The sequence below is a fragment of the Macaca mulatta genome, chromosome 15, assembly GCF_049350105.2.
Source record: "Macaca mulatta isolate MMU2019108-1 chromosome 15, T2T-MMU8v2.0, whole genome shotgun sequence".
Classification (NCBI taxonomy): Eukaryota; Metazoa; Chordata; class Mammalia; order Primates; family Cercopithecidae; genus Macaca; species Macaca mulatta.
This window is the reverse complement of record NC_133420.1, coordinates 60,081,653-60,100,949: the sequence shown is the minus strand read 5'-3', so window position 1 is coordinate 60,100,949 and position 19,297 is coordinate 60,081,653. Positions and strand designations below refer to the sequence as shown.

The 19,297-nt window shown below is 50.5% G+C and overlaps 2 protein-coding genes across 2 annotated transcripts in view; both read right to left on the bottom strand.

Moving 5' to 3' along the window:
- The window catches only part of GABBR2 (gamma-aminobutyric acid type B receptor subunit 2), a 416,683-nt gene that overhangs the window by 15,573 nt on the left and 381,813 nt on the right, over positions 1–19,297 (bottom strand). The window contains exons 14-15 of the mRNA XM_015117226.3: positions 6,595–6,705; positions 1,294–1,518 (exon numbers count right to left, since the gene is read on the bottom strand). Of these exons, the coding sequence (XP_014972712.3) occupies positions 1,294–1,518; positions 6,595–6,705 (336 nt within the window). The remainder of the gene's footprint in view (positions 1–1,293; positions 1,519–6,594; positions 6,706–19,297) is intronic.
- Positions 1–19,297, bottom strand: part of TRIM14 (tripartite motif containing 14) — a 288,671-nt gene that overhangs the window by 225,216 nt on the left and 44,158 nt on the right. The gene's annotated exons all lie outside the window — the stretch shown is intronic.

Genomic DNA, 19,297 nt, shown 5'->3' with positions numbered 1-19,297 from the left:
CTATTTTGTTTTGTATTTTTAGTAGAGAGGGGGTGTCACCATGTTGCTCAGGCTGGTCTTGAACTCCTGGCCTCAAGTGATCCTCCTGCCTTGGTTTCCCAAAGTGCTGGGATTACAGGCACGAGCCACTACACCCAGCCACCTTCCTTTACTTTTGAGACCCACTGAGGTCAGGCTTCCCTCGACACAGATCACCCTACTGCAGGGGCTCCTGAGAAGAAAGGCCTCTGGCTCACCCGCCCACTGCGAGGTAGGATGATATTTGAAAAATCTCTCTGTCGGGTGCTGTGGCTCATGCATGTAATCCCAGCACTTTGGGAGGCCGAGGAGGGTGGATCACCTGAGGTCAGGAGTTCCAGACCAGCCTGGCCAACATGGTGAAACCCTGTCTCTACTAAAAATACAAATTTAGCTGGGTGTGGTGGCGTGCACCTGTAATCCCAGCTACTCAGGAGGCTGAGGCAGGAGAATTGCTTGAACCTGGGAGGTGGAGGTTGCAATGAGTCAAGAATGTGCCATTACAATCCAGCCTCAGCAACAAGAGCGAAACTGTGTCTCAAAATAAATAAATAAATAAATAAAAAAGAAGAAGAAGAAGAAGAAGAAGAAGAAGAAGAAAAATCTCTCTTCAAGGTGGTCCTGAAGGTCAGCCCTTCAAATACATGGAACACGTAAGTGGCTACTAAAAACGGTGATTTTTTTTTGGCGAGGTGGCTTATGCCTGTAATCTCAGCACTTTGGGAGGCCAAGGCCAGAGGATTGCTTGAGCCCAGGAGTCCAAGACCAGCTTGGGCAACACAGGGAGACCCCGTCTCTATAAAAAAATTAAAAAATTAGCTCAGCGTGGTGGTGATGCCTGTGGTCCCAGCTACTTGGAAGGCTGAGGCAAGAGAATCATTTGATCCCGCGAGGTTGAGGTTGCAGTAGGCCGAGACTGCATCACTGCACTCCAGCCTGGGTGGCAGAGTGAGAAAACAAACAAAAAAACAAACAAAAAAAGCATTATCTCCTAGCTATTAAGAAAAAGGCTGGAAGGAAACACATCAAAAACATTAACAGTAAAGAACACCCCAACAAAACATGACCAGTGATTATTTTTGGGTGGTGGGACAAAGGGAGATTTCTGAGAAACCTGGCCTTTATTCCTCTGCATTTTCTGAACTTTCTATAATGTGAATTGTCTTCATCATAAAAAAGGAATGGGTAAACCTTTTAGAGAATGGAGAAAAGCCAGCAATGCCCCTGTGCTGGAGTCGGAGGGCAGAGGCCAGGTGGTGGGGCCAGCACCCGTACCTTCGGCACAAACACCAGGCAGAGGGTGATGGTGCTGCAGAAGATGATGACCAGAGCCACGATGCAGAACTGCACGTTGGGCTGGTCCCGGGTAAGGAAGGAGACAGCGGCCCCGATGATGCACATGATCCCCACGTTGTAGACGCTCATCCCAATGTACTTGCTGTCGTTGAGTGCAGGGATGCTGACGTTGCGGGTCTCCCAAGCTAAGAAACAACCGAACAACTGAAATGGTGAACAGAAAGGGGAGATGATCGTTACCAAGGGGCGGCACACACCCGCTGCTCTGAGAAGCTGTGGAGTGGAGGGTTACTCAGGAGGTGGGCTGCAGGGAGGGAGGGTGGGGGGCCTTGCTGTCAGCCAGGTCTTCTGGATGTCACCATCTGTCTCCACTTGTGACCCTGCTGAGTTGAGTCCCGCCAAGCAAATGCAGATTGGGGATGTGACAGCTGTCCAGTTCTCCTGCACCCCTATGACTGGTTCATGCACAGACCTGCCCGAGGCCACTGTGGAAGGGGACTTCAGATAAGATCTCAACCTTCTTCCTCACTCTCTAGGGAATACTAAGGCCCAGAAGGGGTGAAGAGGTCTGCCCAAGGTCACACAGCAATATGGTAGCAAAAATGGGCTGTGTTTTTAGAAATTCACTCCAGTCTTTTTTCTATTAAACTAAGCAGATCCCTTGTGTCTGAGACTTCTATTGTCCTCAAGTGCACATGGACGCCCAGAATAGAGACTACATTTTCCAGCTGCCCTAGAGGCTAGGCGTGGTGTGTTACTAGCTTCTGACAATGCCTGTAAATAGCAGTGGTGTGCACATGTTCTGGGAAGCGTCTTTAAAGGGAAGAGGTGTTGCTTTTCCTCCTTCCTAACAGCTGGAGTGGAGTGTGATGGGTGGAGCTTCAGCATCTGTCTTAGATCACAAGGCTATGATGTGGAACCTGTGTAATGATGATGTGGGGGCTGCAAGATACAAAGAGCTGAGATTCTGGGAGCCTTACCCCAGCCCTAGATTGCTTACTTCTGGACTAGGTTTACCTGAGAGGAACATTTCCTGTCTCTTCAACCATTATTATTTTGGGTTTTTCTGTGACTTGTAGCTCTACTCGTAACCAATAGATGTCTCGACAGAAATGGACAGAGTAGAGGCCAGCTGTGATCTGAAGCAGGGTGTCGAGGGTTTAACCCTTATGGGTGGTCTAAGGGGAGGGTGGGCTGCAGGGACAGTGCAGGTGGGTGTAGGGCAGAATGGTGGTGTGGCGGGCAGGAGGAAGAGCCAAGATAGTTTGCTGGTACAGGAACCTCTGCTTTAGTGCGGCCCTCCAAGGGGCCTTCTCACAAAGGCACCTCTTCCGTGTGGCTTCAGCAGGACAGCTTCAGGCGTCTGACAGCTGCATGAACCATTTAACGTCACACCGAGGACCTGTGTTTAGAGATTTGATGGCCGCATAGTGCTGTGTGGTAGAAGCGGGGCTGGACACAAGGCCGGGGGATATGGAAACTACTCTGCCATCCGTTGGCTGGGTGACCTGGGCAAGTCACTTCACCTCTCAGGACCTCACTTTCAACGTCTGTGGACTGGGGGGAATAATAATAATAATAATACCAATGTCACAGGGTTTCTGTGTGGATGAAATGGGAGGATGGATGTCAAAGCACTCTGTAGACTGAAATGTTCTGCACCAAGGTAAGTTCAAAGCTATTTGTAATTGATCTTATTTTATACAACCATGATTATTTTCCTCTCCCTTGTCCTTTATCCTTTCTCTAAATGTGTTATCTCACAGCCTGATTTATTCCTTTTTAAAAATTCCTTTTAAAATGGGGAACCAGGCCAGGCACGGTGGCTCACACCTATAATCCCAGTACTTTGAGAGGCCAAGATAGGTGGATTACCTGAGGTCACGAGTTTGAGACCAACCTGGGCAATGTGGTGAAACTCCAATACTACTAAAAATATAAAAACTAGCTGAGCGTGGTGGTGCATGCCTGTAATTTCAGCTACTTGGGAGGCTGAGGCAGGAGAATTGCTTGAACCCGGGAGGCAGAGGTTGCAGTGAGCAGAGATTGTGCCACTGCACTCAATCTAGCCTGGGTGACAGGGTGAGTGAGACTCTGTCTCAAAAAAATAAAATAAAATAAAATAGGGAACCAGGAGCCCAGGAACCAGATACTGAGTGAGAGAAGAAAACCAACAGCCATTGAAAGCCTGTTCTATATTGGTTCCTTTACCCACGACCCACTGTGATCCCATGGTAGCTGTGCCATCTTGCAAAGGAAGAAGCAGAGGCTTGGCCAGGAGAGGTGACCTGCTTGGGGTCCCACAGCGTGAATATCAGGGCTGGATGGGCGCCAGGACTTGGGCTCTCTGACCAAGAGTCAGTGTGCCCTCCTATCAGCCATGCTACCGATGGGCCACCAAGCCACTGTGAGGGTCCCCACAATAAATGTGGGCTACCCTGGGGACCTAGTGGTTGGCTGTAAATCTCTAAAGAGTGTCAGGAGGAAACACAAAGTAACTTGTTCTTTAGGCCCTCAAATAGTAGATTGAGGGTTCATGGGTATAAGTTACACTGAGGAAGATTTCTGCTGAGGATTAGGAAAAATTTTCTAGAAAAGCACTCCATCTGTGGGCTGAATGATGGCCCTAAAAGATGGCCCATATCTTAATTCCTGAAAACCATGAATGTGACCTTATTTGGAAAAAGGGTATTTGCAGATATAATGAAGGATCTTGAGATGAGATCATCCTGGATTATCTGGAAGGGCCCCAAATCCAATGACAAGTGTCCTTATAAGGGACACATAAAGGAGACCATTGGGGAGAAGAAGAGAAGGCCACGTGGAGACGGAGGTGGAAACTAGAGTCATGCAGTCACAAGCCAAGGCATGCCTGGAACCATCAGGTGCCGGGAGAGGCAAGGAAGGATGCTCCCCTGCAGCCTTCAGAGGGAACACAACTGTCTGGATTTTGGACCTCTGGCCTCCACAAGTAGGAAAGAATACATTTGTTTGTTTTGTAAGCCACTGTTTTGTGGTAATTTGTTATGACAGCCAAAGGAAACTAACACATTATCCATGAATGGCACAGGCTCCTTTGAAGAGGGTGAGCACTCCATCACTAGAGGTATAGAAGCAGTTAGTGAATGAATGCTTTGGGGGAAGCTCAGGGTGGGCTGGGGCTTGGGGCCAAAACATTTGACAGTGGGGTGGACCTAAAGGGCTGTGTGTGCTTCTCCCAGCCTTGAGATTCTGTGGCTCTAAAATAGAAGGAGTAGGGGGGTGGCAGTGGGATTTTAGTCATAAACCTTCAGGGCCAGGAGGCTGGGGACCGTTCCTTGCATATTCTAAATGGTAAAGCATTTGCGCTATCAAATATAGCTTTTGTTGACATGAGCTGGCTGAAGCTGTTAGCTTCATGTGAAGACATACAGTCATCTCTCATCTCCAACCACTTTGGAAGTAGGTGGGAGAAGATAATGAATGATCAAAACATTACAAATAAGTCCAGTTTAAAGATGTCAATATGAGTCACCATAATCTAATTTCACAGAATGAGTCTCAGAATCAAGGAACATCAAGGCTGGAAGGATCATGGAGAGTGTCTAGATTCACTCTTTGTTCAACCAGGGCCGGGGGAAGTGCAGGTCATTGACACGACATGCTTTCCCATGACAGGGAGCTTGTCCTTCTTAGGGGCTCCATGGCATCTGTGGACAGTGCTCCCTGTTATAAGAATCCATCTTTACATGGAGATGGAGTCTGCCTTCCAGCAACTTTGCTTGGGGCTGACGGTTCTGCCCTCAGGTCTGTGCCACCCATTGCTGACAGCTCTTCCAAGCTTCTGGTGACTATGAATGTGTCCTTGTCCAAACCCAGGAACTTTGGCCAGTCCTCAAGTTCCTATTTCTATATTGGGTACCTCCTGTGGACACCCCCAGGGTCATTACCTTGTGCTCAGATTGCAACCCAGTGGTCCTGTTGCTTGCATGGGAGCTCAAAAAACTTCTATGGAAAACCATAAAAGGGTGTCAACTGGTATGAAGTGGGGACCAATCTTCGCCTAGGGTCCTCATACATGCCCTTCTGGCATGGCCTCTCAAAGGACACGGGATCAATCACTAACACTTCTCTGATGAGGCAACAGGTAAGAATGCATTTGAGCAGCACGAGAGGTTCCAGTTTATTTGACTTTTGGAGAAGGCTTCATTTTTGGCCTCTAAGTGGGGTCACACAGGGGTGAAGGGTGGCTTAACCTCCCTGTGGAAAGATCTGAGGATGGTGCAGTGACCAGCTTCATGTCACTGGAGGGCTTTAAGTGGAAGCATGGTTTATATAGGATATAGGAGAGAAGATTCAAGGATCAACCTGGGCTGAAACACGGTGGGGCTGACCTTTCAAGTTCTCCCTCATGTTGGCATATCACAACGTGGCTCCGTATGTGATCTTTGATTTTTTTTTTTTTTTTTTTTGAGATGGAGTTTCACTCTTGTTGCCTAGGCTGGAGTGCAAATGGCCTGATCTCGGCTCACTGCAACCTCTGCCTCCCGGGTTCAAGTGATTCTCCTGCCTCAGCCTCCGGAGTAACTGGGATTACAGGCGCCCGCAACCACACCCAGCTAATTTTGTATTTTTAGTAGAGATGGGGTTTCACCATGCTGGCCAGGCTGGTCTCGAACTCCTGACCTCAGGTGACCCACCCACCTTGGCCTCTCAAAGTGCTGGGATTGCAAGCATGAGCCATAGCACCTAGCATGATCTTTGATTTTAAAAGATGAGTCAAGTGGAAAGAGTGCTGGGTTTGGAGTTTAGAGGTTACTAGGTAGCTTTTGGCAAATCATTCAGCCTCTCCGAGGCTTACCCTCCTCATCTATTAAATGGGGATGATCCCGCCCACCTCCCATGGGCTTAAGAGAGGATCCGCTGAAATGCTGGAAATGAACATGCACTGGATGTCAGCAGACTGCTCTTCCCGGGAGCGGTGCAGTGACAGCTGTGAGGCACAGCCACAAGTTTTTGGGTTACTCTCTGGTTAAGATCTTGACTCTGCCGCTTACCAGCTGGGTGACCTTGGGCAAGACACCAAGCCTCAGTGTCATCAGTGAAATAAGGATGTTACTTGTACCTATCTCATAGGGTTGCTGCAGGAACTGAGATAGCATGCGGCAGGCACTGAGTACACAGAGAGTAACTGCTTAGTCATGGAGGCTCTGTTTATTTTTACATTGATGGAGGCCCCTGGGAGACAGAGGCCCAACAGAGAAGTGTCCCCCCCAACTCCATCTCCTGCTCTGCACCTACCATGAGAAGTCCCTTGTAGGCATAGACGATGCCAAGCCAGATGGTCATGTGGGTGTTCTCACAGTGCTCCAGGAGAGGGCGGATGGAGATATCCCGTCCTGCTGGGTCAGGCTGTGCAAAGAGAAAACAGAGACTGCAGGGATGGCACAGGACACTCTTCCAGCAACAGGGTCCTTATCTGAGAGTCCTTTTCCCTCTTGTGAGCCATAGCCAATGCCCCTGTTCAGTGGGCCATTTGGACTCCCCATCTCTGTGTTCCTAAGGTGTGGAGCCCAGGCCTCAACTAGCATTGACTGCCTTCGGTTTGTTGGTAGCAATTCAACTCTGCACTCCAGTTCTCTGCATAATTCATGCCTCTCCAATTTGAGTCAGAGCTCCTGAGGGTAGGAACTGGGTCACTTCTGTGCCCGTAGGATCTAACACAAAACCTGGCCCAATGCAGGTACCTCTAATATTTGTTGAAAGACTGAGGGTGAGAATGAGGTATAAAGTTATGTCAGGAGGTCTTCAGGTATCTCTGGGGTTACCTCTGTGCAACTGGAGATACAGGATATACTGGCCTGCCTGAGCCTGAGGCCTGCCAAACCCTTCTGAGGAGACCCTCTTGCCCACAGCCCCATTGCTGAAGCAGTAGTGGCAGCCATGTTATGAACCACATGACTCATCCTTGGCCAAGGCTGACTGAACAAAGAACGGGCACCTGACCCCAGGCAGCTAATCCAGAGGCTTGTCAGATACCTATGAAGTTTCCTCCTACAAAGTGCTCTGCCTAATGAGGGTTGATGGAGAGGATCCTTCCTGAGCACATTCTCTCTGGCAGGAACTTGAATTGGGAAACTCTGGGAGATAATTGGCCAGATGGTGGCAACAAGACAAAAAGACACCCAGGGAATGAAACAATATCTACGGTACATTAATTTTTTCTGAACCATTCGAGAGTAAATTGCAGATATCCTGACCCTTCACCCCTGAATATCCTAGCATATATTTCCTAAGAACAAGGGATTCTCTTGCACAATCACATACACTTACTAAATTCAGAAAATTTAACACTGATACAGTATATTATCTCATATACTATCCATTTTCACATTTTGCCAATTGGCTTAATAATGTCCTTTAAAGCAACTGTGGTTTTTCCAATGCAGGATCCAATCCAGGATCATTATTGCACTTATGTGTCTTTGGTTTCCTTTAATCTCAAACAATTCTTCAGACTACTTTGGTCTTTCCTGTCATTGTTTCTGAAAAATCTAGTTCAGTTATTTTGTAGAAGTCCCTCAATTTGGGTTAGCCTGAATGTTTTATATCCAGGTTTTATGCATTCTTGGCAGGAATCCTACATAAGTAAGAGTCACATCAGGGGGACGCGTTGGCACTTTGTGATGTTATCTGTGATCACTTGGTTGACATGATGCCTGTCAGATATCCATTTCAAAGGTACCATTTCCCCCTTTGTAATTAATAAATAATCTGTGGGAGCTACTTTGAGACTGTGTAAGTATCCCGTTCTCCCACAGACGTTCACTTGGTGGTTTCAGCAACCATTGATAATTCTTACCTGAGTCATTTATTACTTTGGTAGCTGCAAATGGTGATTTTCCAATTCTACCATTCTATTTAAACACTTGGCATTCTCCTGCAAAGAAGAGGTTTCCTTTCCTCCCATTTATTTATGTATATCAGTATGTTCCTTTTTTTTGAGACAGAGTCTCTGTCACCCAGGCTGGAGTGCAATGTCGTGATCTCCACTCACCGCAACCTCTGCTTCCTGGTTTCAAGCAATTCTCAAGCCTCAGCCTCCTGAGTAGCTGGGATTACAGGCGCCTGCTACCATGCCTGGCTAATTTTTGTATTTTTATTAGAGATGGGGTTTCCCAGGCTGTTCTTGAGCTGCCGACCTCAGGTGATCCGCCTGTCTTGGCCTCCCAAACTGCTGGGATTACAAGTGTAAGCCACTGTGCCTGGCCTAATACGTTCCTTTTTAATTCAATGTCTTATAATCCTTTGCTGTCTTATTCATGTTGATGCTTAAATTTTTCCAGATTTGGCCAGTGGAAAACAACTTCATGCTACCTTTCTATGTTTTTTCCACATATCACCATAATTTTTTGAGCACTTTCTTACTTCTTGGCGTAATGATTCCAGCACTCCTTGAACTTTTCTTGCTCCCAGCCTTGCAATCAACCATTTCTCCAAGGAGTCCTTGTTCTTTTTAGTGGAGAATGTTGTTTAGAAACCAAGATGTAGGCACTTGATGGTCTCACTGTTCCTAAGTTGTCACTACTTCTAAGCTCTTTTTAAAATAATGTATGTATGTATGTATGTATGTATGTATGTATCTATCTACCTACCTACCTACTTGTCTGTCTGTCTGTCTAGATAAGATCCAACACTGCCGAGTTCTTGCTTGCCTTCCTCATTCCATATTTTCATCACTCTTCTCCCATAGTGGAATCCCTGCCTTCGAACAACATCAAATATTTACTCATTTGTTCAGTCCTACATAGGACACTAAATAGTTGCAGAATTGATACATCCATACAACTGTCAAGCACAAACTTACTAAATTGAAGATTCCTTTGCCATCTGTTTGCCACTGAGAGTATATCACCAAATAACTGTGTTCAGGATGTTATATTCTGATGGAGTGGTGCTGTTGAGGCCCAGGGTAAAGCCACACTCCTGAAGGTAAGGCATGGGCATCCCCAGGGTCCATCACTAGGAAGAAGGGTTACTTTGATGGGACCCAGGGGTAGAAGGCAGATCTTAGGTGTGGTTTGGAAACTATTTTTTTTGGTCTTGCTCTCCAGGCATGGCCTTTGAAGCAGGCAGTGACCTGGGCTTCTGTGAGCTGGGGGAAAGATGGTGCTCCCACGTGGAAGCAGGAGGAGCTAGGAGGGGTGGGACCTGCAGCTTCAGGCCATTTTTTGACCAGATCATCCTGCTGTGTGTTCTCTCAGACTTGATTTGCCTTTTGCTGTCCCAAGCCACAGAAAGCCTTAGCTCAACCTCTTTGGGTCCATGTGCATTGAGTCCACACTTGGGCTGGAGTGCTAGAGGGGATAACATGGTTTCCTGAAGGCTCTGCAGTGAGAAACACCCCAGGGGAGGTGATCTCCATAAACTAAAGTCAGAGTGGCCAGGGGTAGAGATTTCCCCCCCACTGCTACCCACTTAGGAGCTGGGCTGCATTTTATTAAGGGCAATGGGGATTTCCTGACATCCTTCCATTGTTTAATTAAGGTGACAGAACCGGCTTGGTCCAAGGCCAACTGACTTAGCAGCAGAATCTGAGTTTCTCCAATGTGTGACAATCAAACCAACATCAGAATGCAGTAGCACGGACCCATTCCAGTTATGCATGAACGGCAAACCCATTAACAGTGATCATGTCTTTTCTTCTACAACGAACAGCAGTAATTTATGATGGAGTCTTAGATTCTCGGTGTGGAGAAAATCAGTTGTGTCATACAGCATTGCTCAATGGGATGAAGTGCTCGTCACAGGAAACTGACAAGGCTTGTCTGGCTTACACACTGCAGTGGCAGGGAGACCGTCCCTCCTGCTCCTGGTGAGGTGGTGCACAGTGCTTTCACTGAGCCACAGCCTTCTCCTCCCGGACCTGCATTCACTGGGGCTCATCTCTCCCCTGGGGTTCCCCAGAATAATTCCAAGCTCTCTCTTTGAGTCTGCACACCTTCCACAGGAGGGAAGATCTATGGAGAGGGGACACCACTGTGCCGTCCTCCACAAGGCCTCCTTGCCGGTCAGCCTGCTGGAGTTTACCACTGCTCTACAGACTTACCACTCCTACACGCTGAGAATGGAGCTCAGCACTCCAGGCGGTGCTGAGCAAGTCAGCCTGACCTCTTGCTCTGGATCTCCTTGGCTTTCTATGTAATCTGCCACCAGTGATTCATATGTTCCTTCAGGTTGACCAAGACCCATCAGGTAGTTTTCAAAGAACTGCTGCTAGCCCAGTCTTTCCTCTTGTGCTGCTGGCATTCCAGTCTGGCTACCTTTGCCTTTCTCTTCGCTGCTCCCCTTCCCCCGAGCCCCACCTTCACTGCTCTGACCTCTCTGAATCCTGAAATCTGAATTCTTATCTTTGGCCTTTCAGGTCTGCACCCATCTCAGCAACTTCAAGCACAGTCCTGGCAGGAGGGTAGCAAGCACGGGCCCACTGAGAGTTCAGAGAAGTCAGTGGTCCTGGGGTGGCAGAGCTGCTCCCACACCCACCTTCCCCATACTCAGGCACTGATCCAGAAATAAACTGCAAAAATCTTCTGGTCACTAGTGTTGTCCTTATGCAGCCCCATCTCCCTGTCACAGGTCACAGGTCACAGTGGCAGGGGTTGGGGTAGTTTTGGGGGTGATGAGGTTCCTGTTCCTGTGAGGCTGGGGATGGGCATCTGGAAGAAAATCAAGTGACTCCCGTACTGAACCACAAAGCAGACTGGACAAGCTGTGCGTGTTGTCTAGTCCATCCCGATTCTGCCTGGGCCTGGAGTTCGCAGTGGTCTGTGCAGTCACACATGGGGAAAGATGCATCTGAGCATGCAGCCTGCAGGGCCAGGTGGGCTACCCACCCCCCAACCCCCAGTGCTTCCTTGTCATTGTCGTGCACCAAAGCACCACTAGAGGGCACTGAAGAGCCATGTGGAGGGTCCAGCCTGGTGGTGGTGGATTACCCTCTGCTGGGGACACAGAACTACTATAGCTCGGTGGGGCTGGAAACGGTGGAGCCGTCAGCAGCATCTTGGGCTCCTCTGGAAGGCACCCACTGGCCTTATACGAGGCCAGATTTCCAAGCACCATGGAGGACTCCCCCACTTTTGGAGCAGCTGCTGGGGGCTGCTGGGGAAGGACTCAGGCTATACTTGGGCACTGCTCTCGGTCTGTTCCCAGTGTGGACTGTCCATGCAGGCCAGGGCCAGCGAGCACAGGGTGCTGACCCTGCAGACATCAGGGGCAGGGCCTAAGCCCAGGCTTTGGCTTCTTCTCTGCAGGACAACATTTGCACTGCCCTAAGAATGTTTGTCTTGCTCTGGATAACTGGCCTGCAAATATTTTCAATTGTTTTTTTTTTTGAGACGGAGTCTCACTCTTGTTCCCTAGGCTGGAGTGCAATGGTGCAATCTCGGCCCACTGCAACCTCCACCTCCTGGGTTCAAGCGATTCTCCTGTCTCAGCCTCCCAAACAGCTGGGATTATAGGCGCGCACCACCATGCCCAGCTAATTTTTGTTTTAGTAGAGATTGGGTTTCTCCATGTTGGTCAGACTGGTCTTGAACTCCTGTCCTCAGATGATCCGCCCGCCTCAGCCTCCCAAAGTGCTGGGATTATGGGCGTGAGCCACTGTGCCTGGCTGCTTTGTTTCTTTATTTTTCTTTCTTACTTGTTGCTCTCTTTGGCAATTGCCTAAGAAATCATTCATTCATTCATTCATTCATTCATTCATTCATTCAGTGAATAACTGTTAAGCACTACCATTTGCCAGATACTGTTCTGGGCATGGGGCATGCAGCTATAACCTGGATAGACAAGAGCCTTGTCCTCATGGCTCTCCCATTCCAGTAAGACCAGGACAGTTCTCATGAGAGGCAGCCTCAGAGAGAGGGGGCTGACTTCACCTGATAATATCAGCCATAAGGACACCAAGAGCTGCCTTCTCATGAGTGACAATAATGTGCTCATTGCTGGGTTGGGAACTCTATACCCATCATCTTGTTTAAGTCATAAAAATCCAACAAGGTGTTATACTTATTTCACAGATGAGGAAACAGAGGCACAGAGAGATGAAGTAACTTGCCCAAGATCTCCAGCTAGTAAGTCTCGGGGCTGAGATTCAACCCAGGGGTGTGTGACTCTCAAAGCAGCACTCTTTCCTCCTTCACCATGAGCCTTCCCTGATGTGCCCTCCTCTCACACGCATCATTGTGTCAAATCGGAGGAGACAGTGGGTGTAACCAGTTCTACAAACTGCAAAGTGCTTCTTTGAGGGAGGAAGAACTTCATCGTTAAACATTCAATAGTGGCTTCCCCTGAAGCCCCCAGAGCTTTAGGGTGAAGGCTGTGCTTTGGTGCTGCGAGCTGAACTCAGGCTGATAAAATGCTCTTTCCTGCCTGGCAGGGCACCGTGTCCAGCAGTGAGGCCACACCGGTTTGGGACGGCCAGAAGATGGAAGTGCTCACACCTGACTTCTGGTCAGGCTGCTGCTCAGCAGGAGGCACGCAGAAGCTGCCTGGGAAAGCCTCTCCCATCTGTGCGGCAAAAGGAGAGCAGCTGGCCCGAAAGTCCCTCTGCATAATGCAATTACTCACAATGTAGGTCAGTGCCCCCTGCAAATATCCCGCTTTGTCCGGCTGCACAAACTGACAGGCAGGGACTTGGAGCATGAGTGGAGGTGTTGAGGCCGGAAAGGTCAAAAGCCTTGGTCCTGCTACAGACTTGCTGGGTGATCTTGGGCTAATCCCTGCCCTTTTCTAGACCTCAGTTTCCCATTTGTGAAGGGAGCCCATGGGTTAATTTACAGTGTAGTTAATGGGAGTCTGAGTCATTGGGGGATGACTCTATCTGTCCTACATTTCACGACTGTATTTGTCCTACATTCATTCGTTTGAAATCAACTCCATGAGGATTTGTCACATGCCTGCTGTGTGTCATGCACCATGTTGGTGCGGGGGTACAGGGTGAATGAGACCGACATGGTGCTTGCCTTCTTGGAGGGTACATTCCAGTGGAATGGGGGCTGTTCAACACAGGCATTCAACAAACCACACAGTACAGCTCTGAATACAAGCGGTGATAAATATTCCTAAAGGAAACTACGGGTCCTTGGAGGGGTGCTAATGGGGGAAGTTGTTTCAGATAAGGTAGCCTGGGATGGCTACTCTGCAGTGGCGACATTTAGTCTGAGACCTGGTGGATGAGAAATGCCAGCCATGTGAAAAGCTAGGGGAAGAACACACATGGTAGAGGGCATGGCAAGGGAAAAGAACCTGAAATGCAAAGACATCGGTATATTTTAGGAACCCTCATGTGGCCAGAGAGGCTGAAGTGTGATAAGTGAGAGGACAGCGTGGTTTCTCACTCGATAACGTGAGCACGAACTGCCTGGGGAGCTTGTTAAAATGCAGATTCAGGTGCGCAGTCCCGGGTGGGGCCTGGGATGCTGCATTTCTAAGCAGTTCCAGGTGAGGAGCTGATCCAGGGGTCACCCTTTGGGCAGCAAGGCCTTAAAGGATTTTAAACAATAGAGTAACATTTGGTTCTCAACTTAGAAGCAGCCTGGTTAAGAACACAGATTCTCTTTGTCACCTGCACGCCTCTGACACAGACAGAGTGATGACTTAGCACAAGGCCAGACTTGACAGGGCTCCTCTGTATGTTTCTGACCCTGGACCAGACCTTGACAATCAAGTCTTCTCTGCGTCCTGTGCAGGGCTGGCCACAGCGGTCAGGGCCGGGCGCGGAGACAGCCTGGGCAGGGAGGGTGGAGTACAGTGGGTGCATGTGAAGAGGGCCACGCGATTCGCCTCTCATCACGGGGATCTCGGCCGGGGTCGATTGGACCTTTTATTCCTGCCACCGCTGTGGCTGGAACGGGCTCCTAGGCCCGGCCCGGCCAGTGCTCCTTTGAGGGAGGGGGTGCTTTCCACCTTCTGCCCAGCTCCCAGAAGCTGGCATGTAGAACTTTCTCCCTGGGCCATCCCTGCCTCTTTTCTTTTTTTAAACATTTCCAATGTTGATTTTTTAAGTATGTGGAAAAATTGGCAGGTTTTTTTTTTTTTTTTTTTTTGAGACGGAGTCTCGCTCTGTCGCCCAGGCTGGAGTGCAGTGGCGCGATCTCGGCTCACTGCAAGCTCCGCCTCCCGGGTTCACGCCATTCTCCTGCCTCAGCCTCCCGAGTAGCTGGGACTACAGGCGCCCGCCACCTTGCCCAGCTAAATTTTTGGATTTTTAGTAGAGACGGGGTTTCACCACGTTAGCCAGGATGGTCTCCATCTCCTGACCTCGTGATCCACTCACCTCGGCCTCCCAAAGTGCTGGAATTACAGGCGTGAGCCACCGCGCCCGGCCTAAAATTGGTAGGTTTTTCTGCTGGGGGTGAGTGTAGGTGTGCATGTAAATGTGAGTTTGTGTGACTGTGTGTGGGGGGGGCGTATGTATGTGTTGGGTATGTGTGGGGTGTGTGGGGTGTGTGTGTGTGGGGTATGTGTGGGGTGTGGGGGGGGTGTGTGTGTGTGTTGGGTATGTATGCGGTGTGTGGGGTGTGTGTGTGTGTGTGTGTGTGTTGGGTATGTGTAGGGTGTGGGGTGTGTGTGTGTTGGGTATGTGTGGGGTGTGTGGGGTGTGTGTGTGTGTGTGTGTGTGTGTGTTGGGTATGTGTAGGGTGTGGGGTGTGTGTGTGTGTTGGGTATGTATGGGGTATGTGTGGGGTGTGTGTGTGTGTTGGGTATGTGTGGGGTGTGGGGGGTGTGTGTGTTGGGTATGTGTAGGGTGTAGGGTGTGGGGGGTGTGTGTGTGTGTGCGCGTGTGTTAGGGGGTATGTTTGGCCTTTCCAGGCTACATTTCAGAGTCTTGAGATGGTTCTCCTTTCCTGGGAAGGCAGGTGAGTCAACATGGCCTCTTTTGGGGGACATGGAGGATGCCAACAAGGATGCCTAGGCAGGGAGGAGAAAGGGCCTTGGGCTCACATCCCAAGTCCACCTCTTGCCAGCTGTGTGACTTTGCACATGTCTCCCAGCCTCTCCGAGCCATAACTTCCTCATCTACAACCTCCCAGGGCTGGCAAGATGATCAAAGGAGGTGCGGTGTGACTCGCAGGCTGGAGGGACGGGAAAGCCTGCTCCCGATGTGGAAAGCATCGTTATTATCTCCTGCTGCAGAGAGCCACAGAGCGCTGGAGCTGGGAGGAACCTTCTAGATCCCTCAGGGGCTGGACTGCTTATCTCCACAGCAGCAGCCTCGCACCTCTGAGGCAGCAAAGCTAGAAGCTGTCATTTCAAGGTAAGATTTTTTTTTTTTTTTTTTTTTTTTGTAGAATGTTATGATTACAAGTTTGGGTGATTTTTTTTTTTTTTTTTTCCTCAGTATCAGAGATCTGGAAGGGACATGTAAGATCACTCACCAGGGTTTCTCAGTATGGGCACTTCCAGCCACTTTTCTTTGGGGAGGCAGAGTGATTCTTTGCTGTGAGGGACGATTCTGTGCTGGGCAGGGTGCACAGAATCCCTGGACCCTGGGTACTAAAGGCCATGAATGTCCTCTAGTCACTGTGACAGCCCTGATCTCCCTCCTGTCTCCCCATTTCCAAACACGAAGGGGCTTCTGAACTGATCCGGTTTCTCTTCTTACAGATGGAGAAATGCAGGCCCAGAAGAGAACCTGGAACTAGCAGCTGTTTTGGCAGCCGGATGAGACGTCCCCAGGGAGAGCCATGCCTCTTGTGGAAAGTGCCTGCTCCTCACCTTCAGGAAGTTCTTCTAAAATTCAGGAACTGCTTGAGGGGTAAGGGGACCACTGTGCATCTGTGACCCAGGAACAGGACCTGGAGCCTACAGGAAAGGCCTGGGAAAGGGCAGGAGTCTCCAGCAGGCTCAGGACCTCCCCAGGACTTGGCCCTGGGGGTCGGAGACAATCCTTCCTGGATCTCAACACCCAGGAGGTCCCAGCTGATGTGGGACAAGAAACTATTCACATGGTCACCCGATTTTTGTCGAAGTCACATTACTGAGTGGACAGTTCTGCTTGCTGACCTCAGGCAAGCAAATCCCTTCCCCTCAGAGGTCCCCTCCATGCCCACATTCAGTGATTCCGTGGTAGCAACACCAGACAGGAGCAGACAGCCCCAGGCCTGGTTGCTGGGCTCTTGCCTGTACCCCACCCTCAGCAGGATGGGGCAGCCTGGACCCCTTGTGCCCCAACCTGGCAGAAATCAGCAGGATGGTGTTGCCTGGGGGTGCACGTGGGTACAACCAGTGGCTGAACCGCCTCTGTCGTGAGAGTGGAGCCCTGCTTTCCTCCTGTGGTCCAGGGACAAGCCTGACCGGCCAGCAACAGGCAGAGCCAAGATGGGGGGTGGGGGCCACCGAGGACCCTGACCCAGCAGGCAGACGATGGGGAGAATGATGACGGGAGACAGACAAAGACAAAAGGAGCTGAAGAGGAGCCTGGTCCCTCAGACACAGTATGGTACAGTAAGATCCTGAGAGCTGTCAATTAAACCTGGAGAAGTTGTGTGGCTTATACCTAGTACTAAATGACTGGGAGAGAAAAGCACCTCGCCCTTACTTGCTTCCTCGATCACCTTCTCTCTCGTGTGCTTTTGCCCCCTTCCCCTGCCCGGGGCCGTAGCCCAGCGCTGGCCTGAAACTCCTCCTTCCCTGCTTTCTGCTTCTCAGCCTCTTGGTTCCCTCTTTCTTCCCCTTCAGCGAGCTTCTTGAAAAAGGAGACCACACTCCCATCCATCATCTTCCCCTCCCACCGCTCTCCAGCCTAGTTCTGCTGAATTGCTCCCCCATCATTTCCAGGGAACTCCTGGCGGCCAGATGCAGGGGACCCGATTTGGTCCTCTGCTTCCAGGCCCTCGGGGCTGGCCCTCTACCCGCTCCCTGCCTCCAGCCACCAAGGGCATCCTCTACTCCTGCCCAGCCTCTCCCAGTCTGAACTCATCACCTTCTTCCTTAAACCTGCTGTTCCTCCAGGTTGGCTAGCTCAGAAAGCAGCCCAGTGTCTGCCCAGGTAAGACCGGAACCTGGTGTCTCTCCAGCCCTTCTCAGTCTTCGATGCTCACCCTGGCTCCAACATCCAACCGCTTGTCACATACAGGTGAGTGCACCTGTGTGAAGTTCTCTCCCCTCTGCCCTCCCTCCTGCCCCAGGCTCTTGCTCTCGGTCAGGACCTGGTCTCCTCTCTTGTCTCTCCCCATCCCATTCCTCCTCTATGTTGCCTCCAAGTGATCATCCGCACTGTGCTCATCCCATGCTCCAAGACCTTCAGTGACTCCCCAGACTGCAGTAAAGACGTCCAGGCCCCATGATCCCGGACCCCCAATGCTGTGATCTGACCCTCCATACCTGTCCAGACTTGTCCCCATTCCCCAGTCTCAGCCATGACTCAGTCCATCGTCTCTCCTCCTGGTGCCCTTATTGTGGGGTTTCCTTGCCCTGGGACACCCTTCTTCATAGCACGGTGAAGTTTGCATCCATTCTTCCAGGCCTCTGGGGCTCCTCCACATCCACCGTCCCAAACATCTGCCTTCCTGTCTTTTTGAGGAGGACTTACCCTGTGTTGGAGGTATCTGTGTCGGATTCTTTCCGGTTCCGCTGTCACTCCCACCCCTGTCATCTGTACCTCCTCTGACCCCCTCACATTCACTAACTGCTCACCGTGGGCCAGATTCTCTGCTAAGTGTGTTATACACACTGCCTCATTTCACCCACTCAATCACCGCAGGCAATGAGTGCTAGCACCACCCCATTTTAGGGGACATTAAACGAGGCTCCGTAAGGCTGAGTGACCCACTCCAGGTTACACAGGAGTGAAGGAGAGCAGAGCTGTGACTTGAACCCAGGTCTGCCTAACACCTCTTCAAACCTTTAAACCACAAATCTAGATCTTCCAACAGTGTGCCCTGGTCATGTGGCGGGACTGGGTATAAGGGCCCTAAGACAGTGCTCTCCTCTGCCTTGGGGCACATGGGTGGGCCAGGCACCACCAGCCACAAGCAGGCTCTGTGGTCACCGGGTGCTGTGCTAATATTGGGTGCTGTGATGTGAAAGAGGATGGGAAGCCCTGCCCTGAATTAGACTTGATTGTGGCCCTGAGCCAGCAAGGGCAGCCCTCTTCCCCATACTTCCTGCCTGGCCCAGGAGTGCCTGCTCAAGTGCCCCACCCAGCTGCATCTTACCCCTGGCCAGACTTCTCTGGCCAAGGATCCTCTTTTTGGGGGAGAAGGTGGTAACTGGCCTTGGGCTTGGGGTCAGATCTGTGGCCCCCAAAGTGAGTAGAGCTCCCAGAGGGCCCTGCCCAAGCTGTCCAGCTCCAATCCTTGGCCAGGCTGGCATCCCTCCCACCCAGCCTTTGGACCTCCCAGTCCAGACCTTGAAGCAGCTGAGCTGTTCCCGCTCAGCCCTGGTGTGGCCATGCAGAGGCTGTGTCTCTCATCACCTTCTCACAGGGCTCTGCTGAGAACTCAGTGCACAACCTGGTTGGCTGTTCGTCATGACTCCCTGCTGTCAAGTCCAGGCCCAGTTTGGCGTGAATGGAGAGGTGACAGAACTAGAGTGTGAAGATTCTCTAAATCAAGACTCTGTAGCATGCGGGATCCTGGACAGAGCTATTCCACTCTACTAGAGCTGAGTGTGTGCATTCAATGTCAAGGTTTTCAGTTTCATTAGATCTGCCCAACCACCCTAGGAGGTTAGTAGGGCCATCAGCCTCACTTCCATTTTGCATGGGAGAATGCTGAGCCCAGGAGCAGGCTGGAACTTACCCAAGGTCACATATCAAGAACTCAGGGCAACTGAAACTCAAGCATCTTGACTCCAGGCTCAGGGCCCTGTCTATTGTTCATGCTCCTCCCTGGGACTCTGGCTGATTCTGGGACTCCCAGCTCACACGGAGGAAGGCAGGCTGCTGCCTAGATGAACTTCAAGTGTTCCTTCTCCTGTTCCCTGCTACATCTTAGATTTT